The sequence below is a fragment of the Pipistrellus kuhlii genome, unplaced genomic scaffold, assembly GCF_014108245.1.
Source record: "Pipistrellus kuhlii isolate mPipKuh1 unplaced genomic scaffold, mPipKuh1.p scaffold_m20_p_1, whole genome shotgun sequence".
Lineage (NCBI taxonomy): Eukaryota > Metazoa > Chordata > Mammalia > Chiroptera > Vespertilionidae > Pipistrellus > Pipistrellus kuhlii.
The window spans coordinates 134402024-134428139 of record NW_023425404.1 but is presented as its reverse complement, the minus strand read 5'-3'; the positions used below and the strand labels follow the sequence as shown (position 1 = coordinate 134428139).

The following is a 26116-nucleotide window of genomic DNA, read 5'->3' as shown; positions in this document are numbered from 1 at the left end:
AGTTTCCTCTCTTCTATTTTTTAGAAGAGTTTGTGAAGAATTGGTGTTAATTCTTATGTTCTTTAGAATTCACTAGTGAAGCTATCTTTGTAAAAGGACATTTTTATTTTTATTGCTGACTCAATTTCCTTAGTTATAGATTTTTTTTCAGATATTCTATTTCTTCTTGAGTCAGATTTCATAGATTGTGTCTAGTAATTTATCCATTTCATCTAGGTCAGTGGTCAGCAAACTCATTAGTCAACAGAGCTGCAGTTTGCCAAAAAATTGATACATACAAGTATATTACATTTATATGCATCATATTCTGGTAATTTAGCAGTCAGGCAGATGATCAGCATTCTTTGAGTGTCTACTAAATGCCTGGCCCCAGGCAATGAGGTATTTTGTATATGCCTTCTCATGTAATTCTAACATCTCCAGACATCTGTGTTACTAATTCCATTTATTGTGCAAGACCACAGAAGCTCAGAAAGACTAAGTATTTTGTCCAAATTCTCAGGGCAATAAATGGAGCAGGTTTCTACTTTTAAAATTATATCCCGTCACAATTTGGATAAGAGGAATTCTATAACTACTGAGGTGTTTGAATTAAAACATCTATTGATATTTTCAGCAGGTAAGTAGAACAGACATCAGAAATTTGGTACATTAAGATAAGGGCTTATTGTAATAATAGAGAAAATAAACAAAACCAAAAGTGAGTACTTTGAAAAGATCAGCAAAATAAAAAATCTTTAGCCAGACCTGCCAAAGGGGGGGGGGGGGGGGGGGGGAGAGAGAGAGAGAGAGAGAGAGAGAGAGAGAGAGAGAGAGACGGGGGGGGCGGGGGAGAGAGAAGACTCAAATTACTAAAGCAGGAATGAAAAATGAAGCATTACTATTGACCTAACAGAACTAAAAAGGGCAAAAAAGGGATACTATAAACAACTGCACGACAATCAGTCGTATCACCCAATAATTTGGGCCTTCTCTTTTTTTTCCTTGGCCAATTTGGATAAAGATTTTTTATTTTGCTGATCTTTTTTCAAAGAACTAACTTTTGGTTTTGTTTATTTTCTCTATTATTCCAATAAGACCTTTTCTTAATGTACCAAATTTCTGATGTCTGCTCTACTTACCTGCTGAAAATAGATGTTTTAATTCAAACAAACACCTCAGTAGTTATAGAATTCCTCTTATCTAAATTGTGACGGGATATAATTTTAAAAGTAGAAACCTGCTCCATTTATTGCCCTGAGAATTTGGACAAAATACTCAGTCTTTCTGAGCCTCTGTTTTCTCCCATAATAAATGGAATTAGTAACACAGATGTCTGGAGATGTTAGAATTACATGAGAAGGCATATACAAAGCACCTCATCGCCTGGGGCCAGGCATTTAGTAGACACTCAAAGAATGTTGATCATCTGCCTACCTGCTAAATTACCAGTACATGATGCATATAAATATAATATACTAGTATGTCATAGGCTATGTTAGTAATCTCACCTTCATTCCTCTCCATCCACCCTATCCCCTTCTTAAAAGCTCAGTGTGGCTTGGATCTTCCGTCATGTCTCAGTGATGTTTACCAAACAAATAACTATTCCCGGGTAGCAACTGTCATCAACACTGGTTCCACTGAGGCACAGCCTGCCTTTTGTTCTTGTGATCAAGTTACCTGAATCATGGGAGGATAAAATGGGCCCCTAAAGAATATGAATCTCTCCAAGACATCTCCAAGCATCTAGCCCTCTTTACACACTCAATAAGTATGTGAAAGAATAAATAAAATCACTAGAGGAGATTTAAGCTAAGGGGTTAGGAAAGACTGTCAGTAGCCCCGCTTCCTCGCTAAGAGCCTAGTAAGAGTCCAAGCTGCAGAGGAAGCCACTTAACAATTAGATTAGATGTGTCGGGTAGCTAATCAGTCCTCAGCTAAGCAGTGAGGTCTGTGTGACACAGCTGACGCGGGTGTGCCTGGGTACGTAGGTTATGCGGAATACAATACCACATGTGGTAGAAGAATGAAAGGTGAGGAAAGATTCGTTTGGAATTTTAGAAGAATTAAAGAGGTAAGAGCCTCCCGGGATACCTGTACAACTTATAAGATAAAGAGAACATAGGGAAGCATCTACTAGTAAATATGAAGAAATTTACTACACAGCTTCCTCAGCTAAGATTATTTTTGAAAATTGCGAAAAATAGCTCTAGCTGGTTTGGCTCAGTGGATAAAGTGTTGATCTGCAGACTGAAGGGTCCCAGGTTCGATTACTGATCAGGGCATATGCCTGGGTTTTGGGCTCTATCCCCAGTGAGGGGCATGCAGGAGGCAGCTGGTCCATGATTCTTTCTTGTCATTTATGTTTCTATGTCTCTCTTACTCTTTGAAATCAATTTTTAAAATTTTAAATAAAAGAAAGTTATGGAAAATAATGCTTAATAGAATGTTTTGAAAAAGTGGCACACAGGCCAGCACCCTGTTCTTCAGAACAGTATGGCGGTCTGTGAGGGAAAGGATAAGAGGAGCAATGAAAACAAAGAGAATGGACCACAGAAGGGTTTAGTACACAGTTAAAGATGGCTGTTCTAAAATCAAGGTAGCAAGGCAGGAAAACACTTTTTACCCCAACCTTTCCTGTCTGTCTTTCAGTCAAGAAAATCCAACACTAAGAAACAAAAAATCCTACTTTGCATTTTTTTTTTCATCTTCAAACCCATCTAATAAAGCAGAAAGTCCCAAAGTGGAACCAACAAAGACAGGTCCAGTTGTGAGCCAAAGGCTGATGAAACATTAGTGCTCAACTGTCAGACAAAACCATCACCAACAAAAACCAGCAACATAGAAGTATACTTGCCCACCAGTTCCTAACTACCTCAAATGCTAAAGAGTTCAGAAAGAATTATTCCTGTCAGTTCTCTGAATATGGTTTTGAGGAAACAGAATAAAATATCAGTCATAAGATGAACAGCTGGGAGGAGGAAAGCCAACATGAAAAACAACAGCTGAAAAGGTTCACACACACACAGAGATAATCTTGTTTCATATATTAAAATTAGAAGATTTTTATAAAATATTGGTTACAAAAAGCTAATAAAAATGAAATGTAGTCAAAACCGGCTTGCTCAGTGGATAGAACGTCGGTCTGCGAACTGGGGGGTCCCAGGTTCGATTCCGGTCAAGGGCATTTACCTTGGTTGCGGGCACATCCCCAGTAGGGGGTGTGCAGGAGGCAGCTGGTCGATGTTTTTCTCTCATCGATGTTTCTAGCTCTCTATCCCTCTCCCTTCCTCTCTGTAAAAAATCAATAAAATATATATATTTTTAAATGAAATGTAACACTTTCAAAGGGTCAGATATCAACCTTATCTTTGCACTTGTGTTCTATGAGGTAATTTCATAAATTACACATCACAATGGCAAAACTTCCCTAACTGATAAGATTATTATTGAAACTTGGAAATTCTCTTAACCAGTTTTTTGCCTTTTAACAAATGGAATTCTTTTGGCTTACAGTTATCTGCTTCAGCTTCTATCTAAGGCTTTGCATTTTCATACGGGAAAAAACTGATAAGGATGAGCATGAGTTTAGATAAAAATTAGTACATTTTTGGTGCTAAGATGCAAAATGTAAACATGATCATGTTTGACAAAAAATTTGTGATCTATTTCATATCAACTCATATGACGAGGGTTAGGCTCTTAAGTTTTTTCTTAGAACTTGAAAAGGTAAAACAGCAAATAACTAAGCAGTGGTTTTAATATAATTTTAGATAGTTCATAGTTTCATGAAATCTTAGCCAATAAAAAAAGTAAAATGGAAACATTCAAATGAAATTATTATCCAAAATTCAGTTCAATCATTTTGTAAAAAGTTAAGTATAAGTCTCCTACATAACTCAGAAATTTCACTCATATATTTCCATCTTAGAGAAATTAAAATACATGCACAAAGATCTGTATGCAAGTATTCATAGCAGTATTATCATAACAGTCAAAAGTTAATAATAATCCAAATGTCCCTCAACTGATGAGTAGGTGAATAAAGATGGCATATTCATTCAAGAGAATACCATTTAGCAAGAAGGAGGAAAGAGGTATAGATATACACGGTTATCATGGAAGAACTTCAAAAACATTATAGTTAGTAAAAAAAAAAAAAGCCAAATGCAAAAAGATCACGTCTTATATGATACCAGTTACATGGAATATTGTAAAAGGTAAAACCTGTAGAGACAGAAAGCAGATTCACATTTGCCTGGGGATGAAGGGGAGAAAGGAGAGTGAGTGCAAATAGGACAAGAAATCCTTTTGATATGTAAGAAATGTTCCAAAATTGGAACCTAAAACAGTTACAAGACTTAATAAATATAGTAAAAATCACTTCATTGTACACTTAACATGAGTGATGTTTATAATCTGCCAATTATATTTCAATAGAGCTGTTTTAGAAAAAGTCCAGGAAGATGCAATATATAACTTACACAGATTGTAAGTGTACAACTCAGTGACTTTTAACATACACACCATGTAGCCGGCACCCAGATCAAATTATAACAGTTTTAGCACTCACGACAGTTTCTTTGTACCCTTTTCTATTTGTAATGTACCATCCCTTCCACAAGAGTGGGTATCACTAATTTGCTCTATCATCTTAATTCATTTTGTCTATATTGAAACTTCAGTGTTTCTTTTGCTCAACATAATACCTATGAGATTCATCCAAGTTGATGCTAATATCGGTAGTTCATTGTTTGTTTGTTGTTGTTGTTTTTGCTGTAGAATATTTGCTGTATAAATATACCATCATTTGCTTATAAATTCTTTTGTGAAAGAATATTTAGGTTGTTTCCAGATTGGGGTTATTATGAATAAAGTTGCTATGAACATTTATTTTAGATGTCTGTTGACAGACATATGCACTCATTTTTCTAGAGTACATAGCTAGAACTAGAAATGCTGAATCAAAGAGTAAGCAAATGTTCAGCTTGGGTAGAAATTGCCATAACATTTCCCAAAGTGGTTAAACAAATTTCCACTCCTACTAACAATGTCTACAAGTTTCAAAAAAAAAAGTTTCAGCTGTCCTACCTCCTCACCAACAGTTGGTAGTGTCAATCTTTTTAATTTCAGCCCTTGTGCTAAAATTACCGTGAGAAGAGGTATCCCGGCATGGCTTTAATTTGCATTTTCTTGATTAAGAATGGAATTGAGCCGACTTTCCTATACTTTCTGTCCATTTGGATATCTTCTTTGATGAAGTGCCTATTTGAAGCTTTTGTCCATTTCTTTATAGGTTATCAGTCTTTTTCTTATTGCTTTTAGAAGTTCTTTATTGTATAATATACAAATCTTTTATCAGGTATATATCTATCTTAATGGTGCTATTGATATACAAATGTCCATGTTAATAAAGTCTAATTTATCATTATTTTCTTTCACAATTACAGTTTTTGTGTCCTGTTTAAGAAATCTTTTCCTATGCCAAGATAATGAAATATTCTCTTATGTTTTCTCCTAACTTAGAAAAGCCTTATTCCACTACTTTTCACAGTGGAATCTTTATTCACTGATCAAATTACCTTTTGTCTAGTGTGTCACAGTTCATTTATTTTCCCCTAACGATACCCACCATCTATAGCACTGCTCACGGATAAGACTATCCCTTCCCTCAAGATTGCAATGGTGTCGTGTCCTTAAGTCAGGTGACTGTATTGTACATGAGTCTGTTTCTTGACTCAATTATGTCCCATTTTATCCTTGGGAAATGCTACTGTTTTAATTACTCGAACATTATATTCAATAGTAATCTTGAGCTGGGAAACATTTTTTTAAATTTCCTTATTAATTAAGGTATTACATATATGTTCTTATTCCCCAATTGCTCCCCTGGTGTCTGTGTCCATCGGTTAGGCTTATGTGCATGCATACAAGTCCTTTGGTTGAACTCTTCTCCTTACCCCCACACTCCTCTACCTTCCCTGAGGTATGACATTCTAATCGATGCTTCTGTCTTTGGATCTGTCTTTGTTCATCAGTTTATGTTGTTCATTATATTCCATAAATAAATGAGATCATGTGATATTTATCTTTCTCTGCCTGGCTTATTTCACTTAGCATAATGCTTGCCAGCACCATCCATGTTGTTGCAAATGGTAAGAACTCCTTTTTTACTGCAGCATAGAATTCCATTGTGTAGATGTACCACAGTTTTTAATCCACTCATCTGCTGATGGGCACTTAGGCTGTTTCCAAATCTTAGCTATGAACATAGGGGTGCTATATCCTTTCTGATTTGTGTTTCTAATTTCTTTGGATATATTCCTAGAAGCGGAATTACTGAATCAAGTGGGAGTTTCATTTTTAGTTTTTTGAGGAAACTCCATATTGTTCTCCACAGTGGCTACACCGGTCTGCATTTCCAGATGGGAAACATTTTAATGTATACATTTTTGTTGATCTTTCTGAGCTATTCTTACAAAAGAGACAAATGCCAAAAATTAACTATTTCAAGTCTTACATGTCATCAAACATCTATTTTGAAGAAGATGAACTCCTTAATCAATAAAAATTAAAAATAATTTTCACCATATACCAGGAGGTTTACAAAACTTACATGATCTCTTATGTTAACTGCAGGAACCTTTTGAACTCCAGATGAGAATGCCTTACCTGGGTAAGGTAAATGGTATCTTTGAATTCACGTAATGGATCTGTGTTGAATGGGAGTTTGAAATGAAGTCCAGCCTGAAAAAGCATTTGATGGTTACCATTTTCATGATGCTGTCGATGACTTGAAAAGTTGCTGTTGTAAAACCAGTCCACTTCAGATGAAACCTTTTGAGAAAAGAATAAGAAATTGGGAAATTAGATACAACTAAATAAAAGGAAGGTGAATGATCCAATTAAGAAATGGGCAATGGACCTAAATAGAATATTTTCAAAAGAAGACAGAAGGAAGGCCAAAAGGCACATGAAAACATGCTCAAAGTCACTAATTATCCGAGAGATGCAAATCAAAACAACAATGCGGTACCATCTCACACCTGTCAGAATGGCCAACATCAACAAATCAACAAACGACAAGTGTTGGCAAGGTTGTGGAGAAAAAGGAACCCTCGTGCACTGCTGGTGGGAATGCAGACTGGTGCAACCACTGTGGAGAACAGTGTGGAATTTCCTCAAAAAACTGAAAATGGAACTCCTATTTGATCCAGTAATCCCACTCCTAGGAATATATCCCAAGAAACTAGAAACACCAATCAGAAAGGATATATGCACCCCTATGTTCATAGCAGCACAATCTACAATAGCCAGAATTTGGAAACAGCCTAGGTGCCCGTCAGCAGATGATTGGATCCAAAAACTATGGTACATCTACACAATGGAATACTATGCTGCTATAAAAAAGAAGAAATTCTCATCATTTGCAGCAACCTGGATGGAATTGGAGAACATCATGCTGAGTGAAATAAGCCAATCAATGAAAGAGAAACACCACATGACCTCACTCATTTGTGGATAATAAAGATCATTATAAACTGATGAACCAAAAGATAGATACAGAGACAGTAAAGCAACAAGCAGATTGTCAAATTTCAGTGGGGAGGGGAGGAGGATCTGGGGGAGATAATAGATCAACTGAAGGACTTGTATACATGCATATAAGTACAACCAATGGACATAAAGCTCTGGGGAGGGAGGGGATGGGTGGGAGGGAGGGAGGGGGAAAATAAAATAAAATTAATATTAAAAAAATAAATAAATAAAAATGCAAAAAAAAATAAATAAAATAAAATAGGATTAAACGTGGAAAAAAAAGAAATTGGGAAATTAGGAATACTTTTCTACACATTTCTGATAAACTCTATGCACTGGAATAATATCACAGATGTTTTCTACATCACATTTGTTAGTGGTGAAAGAGCAGCCTTGTACAAAATTGAATCACAAAGCCAGGATTTCGCACCTATACCCTTCCTTATTCAAACCTAGGATATTACAATGTGATATTTCCACTGAAGGTCTTATCAAAATATTATTCCTTTTATAAACATTAGTTATGTGTATTTTTATCTAAAAAATTAATCCTAACATGAGGATATGTTTTTAGAGATTTGGGAGGGGGGGGGAGGGAGATCACAGCTCAAATCCCAATCAGAGCACATGCCCAGGCCAAAGGCCTGATCCCCAATGGGATGCGTGCAGGAGGCAGCTAACCAATGGTTCTCTCTCATCACTGATGTCTCTATCTTTGTGTCTCGCCCTTCTTTTCCCTGAAATCAATAAAAAACATTTTACAAAGGATACAGCAATTTAAAAATCACTTTTAAGTAAAATATGACTTATAATCCCCAGTGATCATGCATTGCTCAGACCAATCACCTTAAAAGGAAAAAGTTATTCTTTAGGCATTTATTTATATGAAACATAAGTAATGTACATTAGCCATATTTAATGTGGAAGTTTTTCCAAATTTTATACAGTTTAGAGATAACTTAGAGAACATGAATTAACTCCTGTTATTTATTTAAAATAGAAATATTAGTATTGTAGTCATCTGTATACATCTGAGATGCACATATCAATAATATTATTTTTTTAATGTTTCTTCCTTTTTAAAGTCTGAAACACACCTCTGGGCCTCTCAACCCTCTCTCTGATTGGTAATGATCCGAATGTATCCCATAATCAGTAACCCTATTCTTCTGTTGTGTGGAAAACTTCCCACCTTCTGATAGTTGTGTTTTGGAAGTCTTGTATCTTTCATCTATATTATGTGTCAAACACAAGGCCCGCGGGCCAAATCCGTCCCGCCAGGCCTTGCAATGTGGCCCGCACCGCGCTGTCATCACTGCGTTCCACTGCGTTTCCATCACAATGACAGTTTATGACTGTTCAGTAAACCATTCGGCCTGTGATTTAGGCTGGATTTTAGATTTTGGCCCCTTCTCTGATTGAGTTCGACACCCCTAATTTATAACAATGTTAACAGGAAGAATTAGAAAGTGCTAGGTAAGGTTCTAATTACCTTTTAAGAATATTAACTCATTAATCCTCATAACAACCATACGAGTAGACACTATTATAACCCTATTTAACAGATGCGAAAATCAAGCACAGAAAGGTTAAATAATTTGCCCAAGATCTAATGCTAATTTGTACAGTCTAGTTCCAGCCTCTAGTTTTTTAAATCTAGATGCATCTGAAGAAAATAAAACAATAATATGGCCAGACTGGCCATGATGAATAGCAACAATAGCTTACATTTTATGGGCTCTCGCTATGTGGCAAGAACTAAGGCTTCAGAGAGATCCAAGATGGCGGCATAAGTAAACATCTAAACTGCTGCCATGCACAACAATTTCAAAACTACAACTAAAAGACAAAACATCTATCATCCAGAACCACAGAACGCTGGCTGAGTGGAAGTTCTACAACTAGACGGAAAAAGAAAAGAGCATTCAGGGCACAAGCGCTGAAAAACTGAGGTACAGGGGTGCGCACGTGACATGGGCTGGCAGTGGATCCCAGCTGGTGGTGGGCATTGCTTTCTTCAACCCAAAGAGAGACAAGCTCCCAATCTCTCTTAAATCCAGTTTCTGGGGAGAAGCTGGACTGTCTGCCATCAGGTCAAAAAGTGAGGATGGCAAGAAATATTCAAAGTGATGAACAGCAAGAACCTACAACCAACATTACTCTACCCAGCAAAGCTATCATTCAGAATTAAAGGTCAGATAAAGAGCTTCACATACAAGAAAAAGCTAAAACTGAATCTATCTGTGAAACTGAATCATTAGGAACAGAGAAAGTGAAATGCCATACTGAAAATCAAATACACCAACATGAAGAAAAAGGAGGAGGAAGAAGAGTGGGAAGTGAAAGTGGAGAAAAAAGAAGTGAATGAACTGATGGGATAACATTAGGCAAAGACTTATTTATCACATTCATTTTTCATATTGTGATAAACTTTCCAGTTCTGAATATCTGTAAAAAAAAATAAATTTTAAGTTGTATGATATACAGAAAGTAGCAAGTGGGGGTTATTTTCATATGTAATAATAAATCAGGCTTAAGCATCCACTGGCTCCCCTTTTATAATTAAAAGCAATATAGAAAAGCTATCCCCAAAATGATGACTACAAGAGTTTAGCTCCCCAAAGGTTAAAGAAAAAAAAAGTTATCTTCTTCCTAAAATGTGATTTAAAATAAGAAGTAGATTCCATTTTGTTTTCTGAAGCACTATTGAGCAAGTAACATATGCCCTACCTTCCCCCCTCCCCCCATCATTCCGAACCACTGGGAAGTCAAAGATGGCTTACCTTTTCTAATGTACTGAATGAAGGCCAGGACTGATATCCATATTCAGATGCAAATCGAGCTTTTGGGAAAATATTCCAATCCCAGCAATCACTGGTATAGTCATAAAAATGTACATCCCCAAAATGATTGTCATATGGGTCAGTAGAGAGCCAGCCTTCTTCAATGGATTTGATCCCATTTGTAGGACTGGATGTGATAAAAGGACGAGTCTTGTCTGCCTGAGTTCAGAAACAAAATGGTTTAAAGGATAAGGTATAATTTACTTCTTCAAATATACTATCAAGACCCAGAAATGCCAAGCAGCTGATAGCAATGTAATTGAACCACTTACCTTCTTCCACATTAAACAGCCACCGGCACCTCTCTACTATTTGCCAATCCTTTCTCTCTATATCACATGTGTCAAACACAAGGCCCGCGGGCCAAATCCGTCCCGCCAGGCCTTGCAATGTGGCCCGCACTGCGCTGTCATCACTGCACTCCGCTGCGTTTCCATCACAATGACAGTTTATGACTGTTCAGTAAACCATTCGGCCCGCGATTTAGGCTGGATTTTAGATTTTGGCCCCTTCTCTGATTGAGTTCGACACCCCTACTCTATATGTATAAAAGCCTAAGCAACTAATCTGACCACCAGGAGGCAGACGCTCAACACAGAGGCTGCCCCCTGGTGGTCAGTGCGCTCCCACAGTGGGCGCGCTACTGCTCAGCTGACCGGGATGAGCGGGAGCGGCTCGTCCCCTGATCCCCACAAGCCATGCGGAGGGACTCTAGTCCTTTGGTAATTGACACTTAGCTTGCTCCTCACAGCAGCTGTTCTTAATCTTTTTCTATCATGTCTTCCTCAACTTTACCTTTTCCCATGATGGGTAATATACAGGCTAGTGCAGATTATCTCAACCTTGGCACTAATGGCATTTGGGGCCTGATAAAGTGTGTGTGTGTGTGTGTGTGTGTGTGTGTGTGTGTGTGTTGGGGTGTCCTATGCATTCTAGGATGTTTAGTAGCATTCCAGGCTTCTACCCACTAGATGCCAGTAGTGCCCCCTTACCCCACCAAATATATATATTCCAGGCTTCTACCCACTAGATGCCAGTAGTGCCCCCTTACCCCACCAAATATATATATATATAGTATACACACACACACACACACACATTGCCAAATGTACCCTGTCCCTTGGGGTCAAAAATCACCTCCTCTTGAGAAACACTGGTCTAGTGGTTAAGAATAGAGGCTACTGAATCAGGTGGTACCAAAATTTAACATTACTGGTTTGGGATAGGCGTAAGCCTCAGTAGCCTATCTGTAAAATGGGGAAAACAGTGCCTCCTTCATAGGACTATTGCGAATGGTAAGGAACTTATGTGTGGAAGAGGTAGCTAAGTGTCCACCAAAACTCATGCTCCCATTTCCAAAATATATAGAGTTGTCCCTAGGAAGGGGCTTCCTAGCTTCTGCACCTCGGTGGACAAAGGCACCTTATTCCCATCCTCTTCCCCCAGGTTCAGGGCCTAGGAGATGGCAGAGCTAGAAGGTGGAAAGGGCCTGTGTCTCAGAAAGGAGGACGGCTGCCTGTCCATCGGGGGCAGCCAGTAGTAGAGTTAATGAGTAAGAAATATTTATTATGCAAACCAGTGCAACCCTGCCAACAGCCTGCAGATACATAGTGTAGTGCCCAGCACACAGGGAGAACGCAAAAGGTTTTGGTTATTATCACCTCAACAGATGAACTCACTTCCCATTGTGCTGAGAAGAATCGTTCATTTAGCAAATATGTATCAAGTGTTGATTGAGAGGCGGGCATTTTGCAGCACTGCAAAAATAGAGAAAGCCTGTGACGCTGTCCAGTATTCATACATCAAATCTCTGGAGCACTGGCTATGGACCAGACATGCAGCTCTTTCTATGTATGGAAGCGTCAGCAGGGAACAGGACAGGCATCTGGCTGACCTCTTAAAAGAATAAATTGAAATCTATTGATGAAACCAGATGTTGAACAAGTGTGGGGTAAGACTGATGAATGATTTGAAGGAAAAGTACAGGGCCTTTGAAAACAAAACATATTCTAGAAGGTCACTGAGGCCTCCCTGAGAAATAGATTATCAGAAAATAGTGTTTTTCTGTTAAGTTTCCCTTTTTTTGTTATATCCATTTTTGTTTCTCTTCTGTCATAGAAAAAAACAAAACACTCATTTCTTTTCTTTACCAGCCTTTCTGTCTGTGTTCTGGCTATCTCTTTATTTTACTCTAAAACTATAGCCAATCAACTAACCTCCAGTCTTTAAAGAAATCTCTCTCTATTGCCCCATTCCCTCAGCCTAAGGACTCCTCTCATCCTGATCAACAATTCCCTCTGATCCCTGCAGTCCAGCAGATTTCTTTACACCCACTCACTCCTCAGGCCCTAAGTTCTCGATCATTCCACTTGGTTAAAATTGTTCTTGGTTTTAGTTTGGTTTTTCAAAAACTATCCATGGACTTCTACTTACGAAACAAAGCAAAAATTCCACACTCTTCGCTCTCTGATGTGCAATAAATGACTATTACCACCCACTGTTTCTGAAGTGCTTGCCACCCTGCGGCTCATTCATTGCTCTTTCTCCTTAGACCTCTCTGATTCTTCTTTCTCCAGCTGCCCTCTCCTTCTCCCGGGACAGAGCTCTCTCTTAAGCCTCTCCTTGTCAGTTCCCTCTCCCAAGGCATTCCCTTTCACCAAATGTTCCCATCACTCCCAAACTACTTCACCTCCACACTCTACTCCCAGTAACCATCTCCACACTTCCACCTGGCTTGTCTGGCCAACATTTCAAATCCAACCATTCAAAGCAGAAGTCCTTATTTATTCATCACAAAATTATTTGTGCTTCCTACCTTCATTAAGGGACCCAAGTAAAAGTCATCTTCAATTTCTCCCCCTCTCTATTTTACCTCCTCCCCACTCTGCATTCAGTTATTCTGAATTCAAATATTTTTTTCCACCACCTCATTTCCAGCCCCACTCCATTGGACTCTATTACCTACACTGAGTGGCCAGATTATTATGAACTCTGAACACATAATCTGGCCACTGTGTGTGTGTGTGTGTGTGTGTGTGTGTGTGTGTGTGTGTGTGTATACACACCTTAGAGGCCCAGTGCATGAATTTGTGAATGGGTGGAGCCTGGCCAGCCTGGCCAGGGGGAGGGAACATGGGCGGTTGGCTGCCTGCCTGCTGGTCCAGCTCCTGGTCGAGGGGACAATCTGCATAGTAGCCTTTTATTATATAGGATATACACTAAGTGGCCAGATTATTATGCATTCAGAGATCATAATAATCTGGCCACTCAGTGCATATCCAATATGACCATGAGTAATTAATCTTTGTAACCCTCCAATGCCTTCCTCTCTAAAACAAAGATTATATTACTTACATTCCAGGGTAGTTACAAATGTTAAATAAATAAATTCTATAAACCACTTATATTATTACTATATAATAATAATATTAATTAATATAATAATCATAATATATCAATGTCTGGCAGTTATTATTCCCAATATCTTGATATTTCTGTTTTTTTATAACTGGTTTCTTAACCTCGAATCTCTCACCTCTCTAATTCTTTGCTAGTAAAGCTACCTTCCAGAATGGGTCCCTCCCTTAAAATATCCACTAGCTTTCTATTGTCTAATGAATAAAGCCCAACTCCATAACATTCAAAATCCTTAAAGATTTGTTTCCAGCCCTACTGGTGTGGCTCGGTGGTTGGGCATCGACCTATGAACCAGAAGGTCACTGTTCAGGGCATATGCCTGAGCTGCAGACTCAGTCTCCTGTATGGGGTGTGCAGGAGGCAGCCAATCAATGATTCTCTCAGTTTGTCTTTCTTTCTCCCTCTCCATTCCTCTCTGAAATAAATAAAAATATATTTTTAAAAAGATTTGTTTCCAAGATGACTTTTCTATCTTTAACTTTCCAAGTTAGGAATCCTTTGCTTCAAGCACTGGGCACTGCTTGCTGCTTCCTAGATCTTTTTACTTCTAGTCATATTGTTTTGTTGGCCTTAAACACCTACTGAACAATACTTTGCCTCACAAACTACTCCACCTTTAAGGGTTGTTTTGAATGTCATCTTTTACTTAAAAGCCTTCCTAGATCTTTCTATTTAAAATTGTGGTCTTAGCCGGGACCGGTTTGGCTCAGTGGATAGAGCGTCGGCCTGCGGACTGAAAAGTCCAGGGTTCGATTCCAGGCAAGGGCATGTACCTTGGTTGAGGGCACATCCCCAGTGGGGGGTGTGCAAGAGGCAGCTGGTCGGTGTTTCTCTCTCATCGACGTTTCTAACTCTCTGTCCCTCTCAATTCCTCTCTGTGTAAAATCAATAAAATATATTTAAAAAAATAAATAAATAAAATATGGTCTTAAAAAAATCCTATTAATAAGAGGATAATATGCAAATTGACTCTAACGGCAGAATGACCAGGAACGACTGGTGCTATGAAGCGCATTGACCACCAGGGGGCAGGTGCTCAAAGCAGGAGCAGCTCCCTGGTATCAGTGTGCTCCCACATGGGGAGCTCTGCTCAGCCACAAGCTGGGCTGACTGTTGCTAGTGCAGCAGTGGTGGCAGGAGCTTCCCCTGCCTCCTTGGCAGTGCTAAGGATATCCAAATGCGGTTCCCGGGCTGCCAGCAGATGTCTGACTGCCAGCTTAGGCCCGATTCCCCAGGGAGCAGGCCTACATCAGCAGGTGGATATCCCGTGCAGGTTCCTGGGCTGCAAGAGAGCACAGGCTCGGCTGAGGGACACCCCCAAAGTGAACAAATTTTCATGCACTTGGCCTCTAGTGAAAAAATAAATGATGGTCTTCCACATAGTTCCTACCATGCTCGCAGTACATTTTTTATAGCACTTCTTTCACTCTACCCTGTAATTCTTCCCATGTGTCCCCTGAGCGCAGACTGGAAGCCCAGGAGGAAAAGTTTCCCCACAGCATTGGGAAGGAGGCTTCACGCCTCATAAAAGGCACGCAGCAGGTGGTGGTTGAATTTAAAACATAAGAATGCATGGTAAGATTGTAGTTACTCTTGAATTTTAAACAATATTCTGTTATAATGGCTTTGAAGTAAAATTGGAGAAGGCCAATCAATTGGCCTTAATCAATCAAGCTTGACTGATCCCCCCCCACCCCATTCCTCCAGATTCTTGAAAATTTGGTAAGATGAGCCATTCAGTAAAATCACTAATGAGTCTCTCCCTAAAAATATCTGCCCTTGATGATGCACTATGATTTCTTTCCATTTTTGTATAAGTTAATCTTAAGGCCTGATTTTTACTCTATCAAATGGCCCCTCTCAAGATCATGACCATAAATGCTTATTCAGACCAAGAGATACCATAAGATAAACCAAGGGAATGACTATTTTTTAAGTATGATGTACAAGAGGAAGCTAATGATTACAATTAGTGTGTGGATAGATCAAGCATGGTCCTTTTCCTTAAATGCCTAGTGCTTTCACAAAAATTACAGTAATGATTATATAGCACTTACACCTGTCCATATTCAAATAAATATTTAAGTTCAAGGATGCAGTGTTAATATTAGATATTAAAGTCTATAACTATCTGAAGACCTAGCTTGCTTAGTAAAAGAAACCAAAACTGAGAATGATGACTAGCATGAATTAAAGTCTACTATGTGCCCAAATCTGTGCAATGCACCTTCCATTCATTAACTCACTTAATCCACATAGTAACTCTTAGTAGTTAGTGCCTATTGTTAACCCAATTTTATAAATAGGAAAGTGGAGATTCAGTAACTTGCCCAACATTGCATAGACATGTAGTGGCCCAGCAAGGACTTGAAATCATGACCACTTAATATAATAATTAAGCTATGAAATGAAAATCATTAGGTATAAAAATATATTTCTTAAATCCATCAGATATGAAAAACATAATACTAATACTGTGAGTTTAAAAAAACTATAAAATAAATGTTCTATAAATTAAAGCTTAAACCACCACACTTTGTGAATAGAAAAATTCTTCATGATACATGACTTAGCATACCAGGAAAGCTAAAAATTTAAGCCTATGTTTTTCAGGTAATCCCACTGAAGTTTCTTCACATAAATAGAATAGTGCCATCAACTGGGCATATTTGGGTACCATAATCATACAGTATTCTTTTAAATATATCCTGTATAGAACTGCTTCAGGATATAGGCAAATACTTAAACTACCTAATTACAATTAAAACTGTAAATACAATCAGATTATTAAATCACATGATAAATATTGAAGTTTCTAAAAAGTTAAATGATTAAGGCACTATTTCAAAAACAAATAAAAAGGTTGTTTCCTCTACCTGAAAAAAAAAAAAAAAAAAAGGACAATTTGTATTAAAATTTAATATATATGCAATTAGTGTGTGGATCGATCAATAATATCTATTTGTGTAAATACAAGTATGTGATGCCTGTCAAACAAAGAGTGTTGCAAGAGAACCGCCCTAAGTGGAGCTGGGAACCAGCTCTTTCCTCTACATCTGTACCTTAGATCATACAACAACATATTCATATATTATATTACACAAATAGCAAATTCTACCTTAGCATTTACTTACTTCCAAAACAAGCTCTCGGATGTTTTCAACATACAGTTTCACATAATCTTTCATATAAGTAGGGAGATATGTGAAGTCTATGCTATACCAATTCATCATTAGCGCCGCTTCATTTTCATTATTTCCACCCCATATGATGATGGAGGGATGAGATTTCAGTCTCCTGATCTAAAATGTAAGGAAACATAAAACAGATTTCAAAAGCTCAACATTAAAAGAAAAATTCAGAGCTATAATAAATATAAAATTATAGCCATTGAATTTCTGCACATAAATTTTAAAATTTTCTAAATACTGATAAGGTAAGGCTGCTCTTCTCTGCTGTTCAAAAACTGAAGAAAATATAATTTCTTTTATTAAATGTGACAAATAAATCAAGCTCAGCATTATCTGACTAGGCCACAACAAGGTTCTAATAAGTGCAGAATGCAGGAGATGTTACATTAAATGACAGGGTTAGTCACTCAAGAACAAGTTGGAGCTTTGAGTGAAGATACAAATAAGGCAGAACTTAGGCTGGAAGAGGTATTGAGGTTCCCATCCACCAAGGTCAAAACCTGTAAGAACTAGAGAAGGTTTTACAAAGTAAGTGAGTACCAGAGATGACAAACATATGGAATATTCTAAAGAAAAAATATAGATTAGGGCATCAAGAGGATGTCTCCTGAAATAAGTATCAATGTCATGTCTTAAGAAATCAACTAAGGCTGTTACTGAATCTGTCTAAAACCCTGCCAGGCTCCAGAATTAAGGTCTGAAATCAAATAAACAAGCAAACAAAATTCATAGGCACAGACAATAGTATGGTGGAGAGGTGGAACAGGGTATAGGAAGAATAAATGGTGATGGAAGATTTGACTTAAGGAGGTGAATACACAATACAATATAGAGATGTCGCATTATAGAACTGTACACCTGAAACCTATACAATTTTATTAACCAATGTCACCCCAATAGATTAAAAAAAAAGACATGGGGAAAATATCCTTTTGTGTATGCTATGCATTAAAATAAACTGTAAGAATTTGCAATAAAAAAGTTAACAATATTTAAAAAAATTGAGGTCTGCATGACCTGGGCTCACTGTGGGTCGGCCCTACGTAAGGGGAAAGATCCAGCCAAAGGGAAAGATCTGACACCCTGGAAAATGCACCCCAATAGAAGAGGGCAATTACACCTTTGAGGACAGCAAAGGGGGTCAACAGTCATGAGAAAGCCTTTTGGAACATGGTTTAGCAATAGAACCTCGGTGGTGTGTACCATACTCTTGCACAGTAATAGATGATCATAGTGATGGGTCCCAGCTGCTGTTTCCACTGTGGTCTCCATTCAAGATGCTAAGTAATCCACACATGATACAGCGATGCATTAAAGAGATATATCTCATTTTAAAAAAAGATTAACATCCTGTGTTTTTCCAAATCATCTTTATAAACAGTATTTCCTTTATTTGCCTCTACATATGCCCAGGTAAGTGAGGCTGTTACCAGCAATGACTGGCATGTTTGTGGTGCTGGTGATGCTGAAGAGGCGAGAAAACTTCAGTGACTCTATGATACCCTTCAAACTGACTTAGAATTTTATGGCGAGCTTGCATTTGAAATGTTAACCAACTCTGCATTAAAAGTTCTCCTCTTTTGGAAGACACACAGATATACTAAATTATTTGTGTGAAAGAAAAGATTGAAATGTCTGCATCCTAGCTCAGTTGGTTGGAGCATCGTCCTATACATCAAAAGCTTGCAGGTTCAGTTCCCAATCAGGGTACATACTTGGGTTGCAGGTTCAATCTCTGGCCAAGGCCTGAATAGGAGGCAACCAATCAATGTTTCTAGAAACTCTCACATTGATATTTCTATCTTCCCCTTCCCCTTCTCTCGAGAAAAAAAAAAAAAAAATTCAATGAAAAAACATATCCTCATGTGAGGATTTAAAAAAAAAAAAAAGTTGAAATGTTTGCAACCTACATAACTATAATTAATACTTTAAAAGTTATTCATCCATCCATCCATCCACCTGGTGAATAATCCAGCCAGGGAGTAGGGACACAGAAGGGAACAAGCCCTGGCCTCAGAGAGGTTGCAACTTTACAGGGGTGACAACACCTGAACAAGGAATTCAAAGTGCGATTTGCTTCACAAAGGGCAAATGACCTCATCTAGATTTCCAGATTCAGGAAGGTTTTTTTCACCAGAAGAAGCCTTGCTCAAGATTAATAGGTGCCAAAGAGGATGAGTAGGTGGTCCACAAGGGAAGGTGATGGGGATGGTGGGCCAGGGCATACACACAGGGGAGGCGGTGCTTGGTGAGGTGGAGAGGCAGGCAGAGACAGGACAGTGCCTGCTGAGGATCCTTCACTCTATCTGGAGGGCTTTCAGCAAGGGATGACCCTATTTGTACTATAAAACCTTATTTTGTAATAAAGCACAGGTAAAGAACATAAATTATAGCTTAGTAAACTATTATAAGGCAATCAGTCTAATGCCTTATAACTACCACCCAGACCAGAAAGAAAATTGTACCAACCACCTTCCCAACGTAGTCCTGTCCTCCTTCCAAAATAGCCACTATCTTGAGTGTAAGAGTAATCATCTCCTTGCTTTTGTTTTGCTTTTTCATGCAAATACACGAGTTTTTAATTATAAACTCGTGTATTTCAACACAGTTGGTGGATTTCAACCCACTGACATTCTTATCCTTATTGAAACTCAAATTGTCCCACCAAATTGGTCAGAATCCCTTCAAAGTCCTTTTGGCATATCTTTGATAGCCTCCTTGTTACCTGTGTGTCAAAATCTTCCAGGATAACCTAGCATATTTTCTGTACCACATCTGAAATCAGCCATTTCTCTAAGAAGACCTTCTCTTAATGGGAAATATTATTTCAGTATAAGGAGTCTCAATATTACTATGCTATTCATTGTTTCTATGCCTCTTCAGGGGATGGAGCTAGAATATAATCACTTCCTTGTATTTACAGATGTATAAATCTCTCTCTCTCTCTCTCTCTCTCTATATATATATATATATATATAAAAGCCTAAGCAACCAGCCAACCAGCCAACTGGCCAGTAGCTATAACGTGCACTGATCACCATGTGACAAATGCTCAACATAGGAGCTGCCGAGCTGCAGTCACTTGGCAGTGGCAGTTCTTGGGTGACACACCAGAACCAGAGAGTAAGGAGCCCAATTCTGGGGTGCGCCACCTGAGAACCACATTCTGCAGTCTGGGACCTCCCTCATGGGATGCTGGAGAGCCAGTTTCAGCCTGATCCCCACAAGCCAGGCCAAGGGACCCCACCGTTGCATGAGTCCATGCACCGGGACTCTAGTACAAATATAAGTGTGTGTATGTGGAACACAAAAGAAATCAAGGAGTCAAGAATCACTTTAAATTTTTGTCCTGAGAAATTCAGATTGGCGTTGACAATTACTAAAAACTGCAGGAAAAACAAGTTCAGGGAAAGTAACATAACTCTGTTTTGGACATGTTACATTTGGGATGTCCATAAGTGGAGGCACCAAGTTAGCAATTGGATATAAGAACCAGGAATTCAGCAGAGAAGTTGGGCCAGAGATAAATATGAGAGTGGTAATGTAGTTAAGCCATAAGACTGGGTGGAATCACCTAGGAAAACAATTACCTGATTGTAATTTTTCATGAGATTTAGTACAGAGAACAACAAAAAGAAACATGGAGTGGTTTAACAAAAGCAAAACTAAAACTTAAGCTTTTTCCTTCTTCTTGAAATGGTAGTAACGTACCTGGTAAGCAACTTCTGCTCTCACTGACTTTATGAAGTCCACATCCGTTGGATAAAGGGCACAGGCAAACATGAAATCCTGCCATACCTAGCAAATCAAATCAAAGGTGATAAAGCACTCTCATGGATTTTACCACCAAGAAATACATTCTTCACTCAGAACTGTGGGGATGATCTTTCATGCAGATGAAAAATCAAGTTCGTCTGATGAGTGTGATCATTTGAGCACTACTATGTGCGAGACACTCAGGGTCCCCGTGACTTTTCAGAACCACACATCACCCTAGGGAAACCGAAAAAGATAAAATGCAAGGTAGGCAGGAAAGACTGAGAATTCAAGTAAGGAAAGAGTGAGTGTGTTAAGGGGGATATAAAATTCAAAATGAAGCTTCCTACCCCAGCCCCTTCTACTCCTAACTCACTCCAATTGTCACTTAGAATTTGGTATTGAGTGATGGACCAGACTATTAAAAGCATACATTTCTCAGAGGAAAGGGAGGAGGGGAGAGGTGGAAAGATATTAACCAAAGAATTTATGCCTAGCCCATGGACACAGACAACATAGGTTGGTAAAGGCCTGGGGAGGGGCAGGAACCTGGTGGAGGGAGACAATGGGGGGAAATAAGCAGAGGGATCAGTGGCATCTGGAATACTCTCAACAATAAAGATAAATTTAATTAAAACTGAAAAAGAAAGAAACATACATTGTTTCATGGCCAAAAGTAATTACCACATGGACATTTTAGTACTAACACCACATACGTTCATTCCTGGGGAGGCTGTTAAGCAAAGTGGTTGAGAGTAGGGCCCCAATTCAGTGAGCCTGAGTGGGAACTTTGACTCTGCTATAGCCCCACCATGTGCTGTGGGCACGTTATTTAACCCTGCACGTGTCAGTTTCCTTCTCTGTGAAATGTGGATATAGAGCAACAAGCACCACCCATAGAATGGGCATGAAGATCAAGCAAAATAATAGATGCAGAGCACAGAGAACAATGCCCGGCACTCAATGAACATTACAGAATATTGTCACATCATCATGACCATCAGCATTATCAATATTATGGTAATTACTACTCTTCTATGGAGAGCTTTAAATTTTAGAACTGTAATACCAGAACTAAAAATATATTTCTTTTGTGTAATCCTCACTAATGTAAAACACATTTGGAAATACTATTATAGCACACCTTTACTTTAATTTTATTATTTTTCTTCTTTCTAGGGCTTATTGGAGCTCCTTAAAGTTAAAGTTTTTAAATATCTTATTTTCTTTTTTATGCATACTCTCAAATCACAAAGAAAATGTAGATAGATAGATAGATAGATAGATAGATATTAATATAACTACTATGGAGAATGCTTACCATTCAAAAATCCTATCTAATAGAGAGTAATATGCAAATTGACCATCACTCCAAAACACAAGATGGCCACCCCCATGTGGTCAAAGATGGCAATCCCCATGTGGACACAAGATGGCCGTGACAAGATGGCCTGCAGAGGAGGGCAGTTTTGTGCAATTAGGGGTAACCAGGCCAGCAGAAGAGGACAGTTACGGGGGGAGACTCAGGCATGCAGGGGAGGGCAGTTGGGTGGGGGAGGACCAGGCCTGCAGGGTAGGACAGCTGTGGGAGACCAGGCCTGCAGGGGAGGGTAGTGGGGGGGGGGGGGAACCAGGCCTACAGAAGAGGGCAGTTGTGGGCAATCCGGCAAGCAGCTCGCTATCAACTCTGGCTCTTAATTCTAAAGATGCCATTTAATTTTTTTTTTTTGGGGGGGGGGGGAAGGAATATCATTCCTGACCCTGAGAAAAGAAGGAATGAGCAATATCACCCTCGCAGAATGCTGAAAAAGTAACATATCTATAATAATAAAAGGGTAATATGCTAATTAGACCTGATATCTTCCAGACGTCCTTCCTGACAAAGCTGGGCCTGGGAGAAGCTGCCTGTCCATGGTCCTGGGTGCCTGTGCCTGCGGCCGACCTGGGTGAAGTAGGCCCCAGTACCGGGTGCCTGCGGCCAGCCACAGGGAGGGAAGCCTGGGTCCCAGGTGCGGGGTTGAGGCAGAGGCAGTTAGGGGTGATCAGGAAGGCAGGCAGGTGAATGGTTAGGAGCCAGCAGTCCCAGATTTCAAGAGGCATTTCTAACATCCCCCAAGAGGTCTCAGATTGGAGGGGGTGCAGGCCAGGCTGAGGAACGCCCCCCCATGCATGAATTTCATGCAGTGGGCCTCTAGTCCTATATAATAAAAGGCTAATATGTTAATTGTCCTCTTGACCTGGAATTCAACAGGGCATTCAACCAGGGAGTAGAGCCAATGGGCCAACCACCCATATCTCTGACCCCAGTCGTCCCCGCTCCCTATTGGTCCCTCCCACTCAGATCATAGGCGGGGCCAGCTGGCCAACTTCCCACGTTCCCTCCCCCGAGCCGGCCTGGCCCAATCGGCCATGATCAAGGAGGGCCAGCCAGACCCCACCCATGCACAAATTCATGCACTGGACCTCTATTCAATAAATAAAATGCTGCCGAAACCGGTTTGGCTCAGTGGTAGAGCGTCGGTCTGCAGACTGAAGGGTCCCAGGTTCAATTCCGGTCAAGGGCATGTACATTGGTTGTGGGCACATCCCCGGTAGGGGGTGTGCAGGAGGCAGCTGGTCGATGTTTCTCTCTCATCGACTTTTCTAACTCTCTATCTCTCTCCCTTCCTCCTCTCTGTAAAATATAAATAAAATATATTTTTAAATAAATAAATAAATAAATAAAATGCTGTCAACTACTCACCATTATTCCTAGTTCATCACAGAGTTTATAGAATTCATCTTGCTCATAAATACCTCCTCCCCACACCCGAAGAGTGTTCATGTTAGCTTCCACGACAGACTGCAAAAGGAGTGATAACCTACAGAGTCATGTGAAAAATAAATACTAATCTGAAAACTTGGGGATACTAAAAAAGAGGTTTTAAGAAACACACTGTGGGTGATAAACACATTTAAAATCTCTGCTAGAGAAACATATTTTAAAATGATGATAGTTTGGCCCTAGCTGGTTTGGCTCAGTGGCTAGAGTGTCGGCCTGTGAACTGAAAGATCCCAGGTTAAGAGCACATGCCAGGATTGCAGGCTCGATCCCCAGTAGGGGGCCTGCAAGAGGTAGCCGATCAATGATTCACTCTCATCATTGATGTTTCTAGCTCTCCCTCTCCCTTCCTCTCTGAAATCAATAAAAATTAAAAAAGAAAAGTCTAGAAATTTATGGCATGTACCTTCCATCTCTAGAGCAATGCCCAGAAAGAAATGAAAAAGACCAGTAACAGGCTAGCCCGGGATCCAGAGCATTGACTCTGAGCAAAGGTGGCCACGGGCAGGTTTACTAATAGGCCCAGATGTGCTGAACAGCTGCCACCAAAACCAGCCAGATAGGAAAGGAGCATTTAAAAGAGAGAGACAGCTAATTATCTGGACCTATGTCTGGAGAATAATTTCATTTTCATATAAAATTCAAAACAATACATACATTTTGAAGTAAAAGGAAATTACTACAAGTTTGTGCAAAATTAGAGTTTAGTTACCAACCACATCTAAAAATATAGTACAATGCATATTTAAATATTTGTAAATACATTAACAGTGTTTAGCCCTAGCCAGCTTGGCTCAGTGGATGTCATCGACCTGCAGATTGAAGGGTCAATTCTGGTCATGGGCATATGTCTGGGTTGCAGGCTCGTTTCCCAGTAGGGGGTGTGCAGGAAGCAGCCAATCAATGATTCTCTCTCATCATTTATGTTTTCATCTCCCTCTCCCTCTTCTTTCCTCTCTAAAATCAATTTTTAAAATATTTTTAAATAAAATGTTTATTTTTACTTCACAAGGCTTATCTTCACTATCCCAAAGAGAGCAGTTTACAAACCCAATAAAAAATATTACTTTCTTATATTGTTCTATTTTCACATCTTCAGAAAAAAAATTTTTTCCTAGATCTAAAATTTTAAATATTGTTTTTAGTTATTTTTATTAAGGTAAAAGTAAAGGAGTATGCAAATATCTTAGCATGAAGTGATAAGTATTTAAAAGGATGAACCAAAATATTTAAGGTGCTCTTCAAAACAGTAGGGGGGACGGGGAATAGCAACTTTAATCATCTTATAGAAAAATTTTTATCCTAGAATTCTATATTGCCCCTCAATTCCTTTGACTGGAACTAACGAAATAAGAATGGGAAACTCTTAAGCCTTGTGACTCTGTTAATAAAAGAGAAACAAGAAAAGAAAGATGATAACTTACGAGTCAGAGGTTACTCGGTCCTGGAACGAATCTGCTGGGATCCAGTTTGATCCTTTCAGAAATATGGGCAGTCCATTAATTTTGAAGTAGAAACTCAGACCAGAAGAACCTTCTATGGGCTTTTGTATCAGTTCTACTGTCCTGAAAAAGACCTATTATGAACAGAATTAAATACAAAACATGTCATCTTTTTCATGAAATAGAGTTTTGTAATTATAACAAAAAAATGTATTTGAAGATAACATTTCAAAATTAAAACAAAAATTGATACTATTTCACAAAGTTGTGCGGGAAGTGGGGATGGGGGTATGGAGAAATGTCCACCAGTTAAACTGCCACATCTTTGAAAAATACATTCTCATTTCAGTATTGTTAAAATATGTTGATATGTACACTTCAAAATCAAAGAAACAGAGCACAAGGTATTTAATAACTTAACATCTTTCCAATTACAATAGCATATTATTGATTAAGGTCACTTTGTTTAATAGGCAATTTAATCCAAGCTAATTATCGCATTAAACTCAGTGTGTGAGAGAGCTCTGGTATGGAACTGGAGATGTAAGTCATGTTCCAATTTAAAGACTGGATAGGAGCACATACCCCAATATCATCACTGCTATAGGAGAGGAAGCTGAGGCCTCTGTCTCTGTGAAAAGCCTAGCCTGGTTCCCTCATCAGCATGAGCAGCAAGACCCTAGGTAGAGCAGATTGATGTTCTTATCCAAATCTTCATTCTTTACCATCATAAACTAGACCAAGGAATGAGGAACATGGTTCTACAACAGGAAAGGCAAGCCCTGAACCAAGATTATGCATTTCTTCTTGAATTAAAAATATAGATGAATTAACCAATGTATTCCATGTCATAAGTGTCCACCATTCTCCCATTTTCTTGCCCTTGTCCTTATTCATATCGGCCTGATGAAATGTCTCAGAGCTGATGTTATGAGAAGACACAGAATAAGGCTTAGATGAGAAGGACTCGACATGGAATGACCACACCTGCTTCGGCATTGCAAAATGTAAAACATGTCCAGTGACTTTCAGAGGTAACTCAGAACACCTTTAAGGATTCATACATCTGGAATAGGGATTCTTTAAGTGTGGCCGAGGTACAACGGAGGATTCCTGGGAATCTTT

The 26116-nt window shown here is 39.0% G+C and overlaps 1 protein-coding gene across 2 annotated transcripts in view; it reads right to left on the bottom strand.

The window, feature by feature from the left end:
- Positions 1-26116, bottom strand: part of MANBA (mannosidase beta) — a 91723-nt gene that overhangs the window by 12868 nt on the left and 52739 nt on the right. For both annotated transcript variants that reach the window (XM_036410353.2, XM_036410344.2), the window contains exons 8-13: positions 24974-25125; positions 23472-23589; positions 20684-20770; positions 16916-17083; positions 10305-10523; positions 6655-6819 (exon numbers count right to left, since the gene is read on the bottom strand). In XM_036410353.2, the coding sequence (XP_036266246.1) occupies positions 6655-6819; positions 10305-10523; positions 16916-17083; positions 20684-20770; positions 23472-23589; positions 24974-25125 (909 nt within the window). The remainder of the gene's footprint in view (positions 1-6654; positions 6820-10304; positions 10524-16915; positions 17084-20683; positions 20771-23471; positions 23590-24973; positions 25126-26116) is intronic.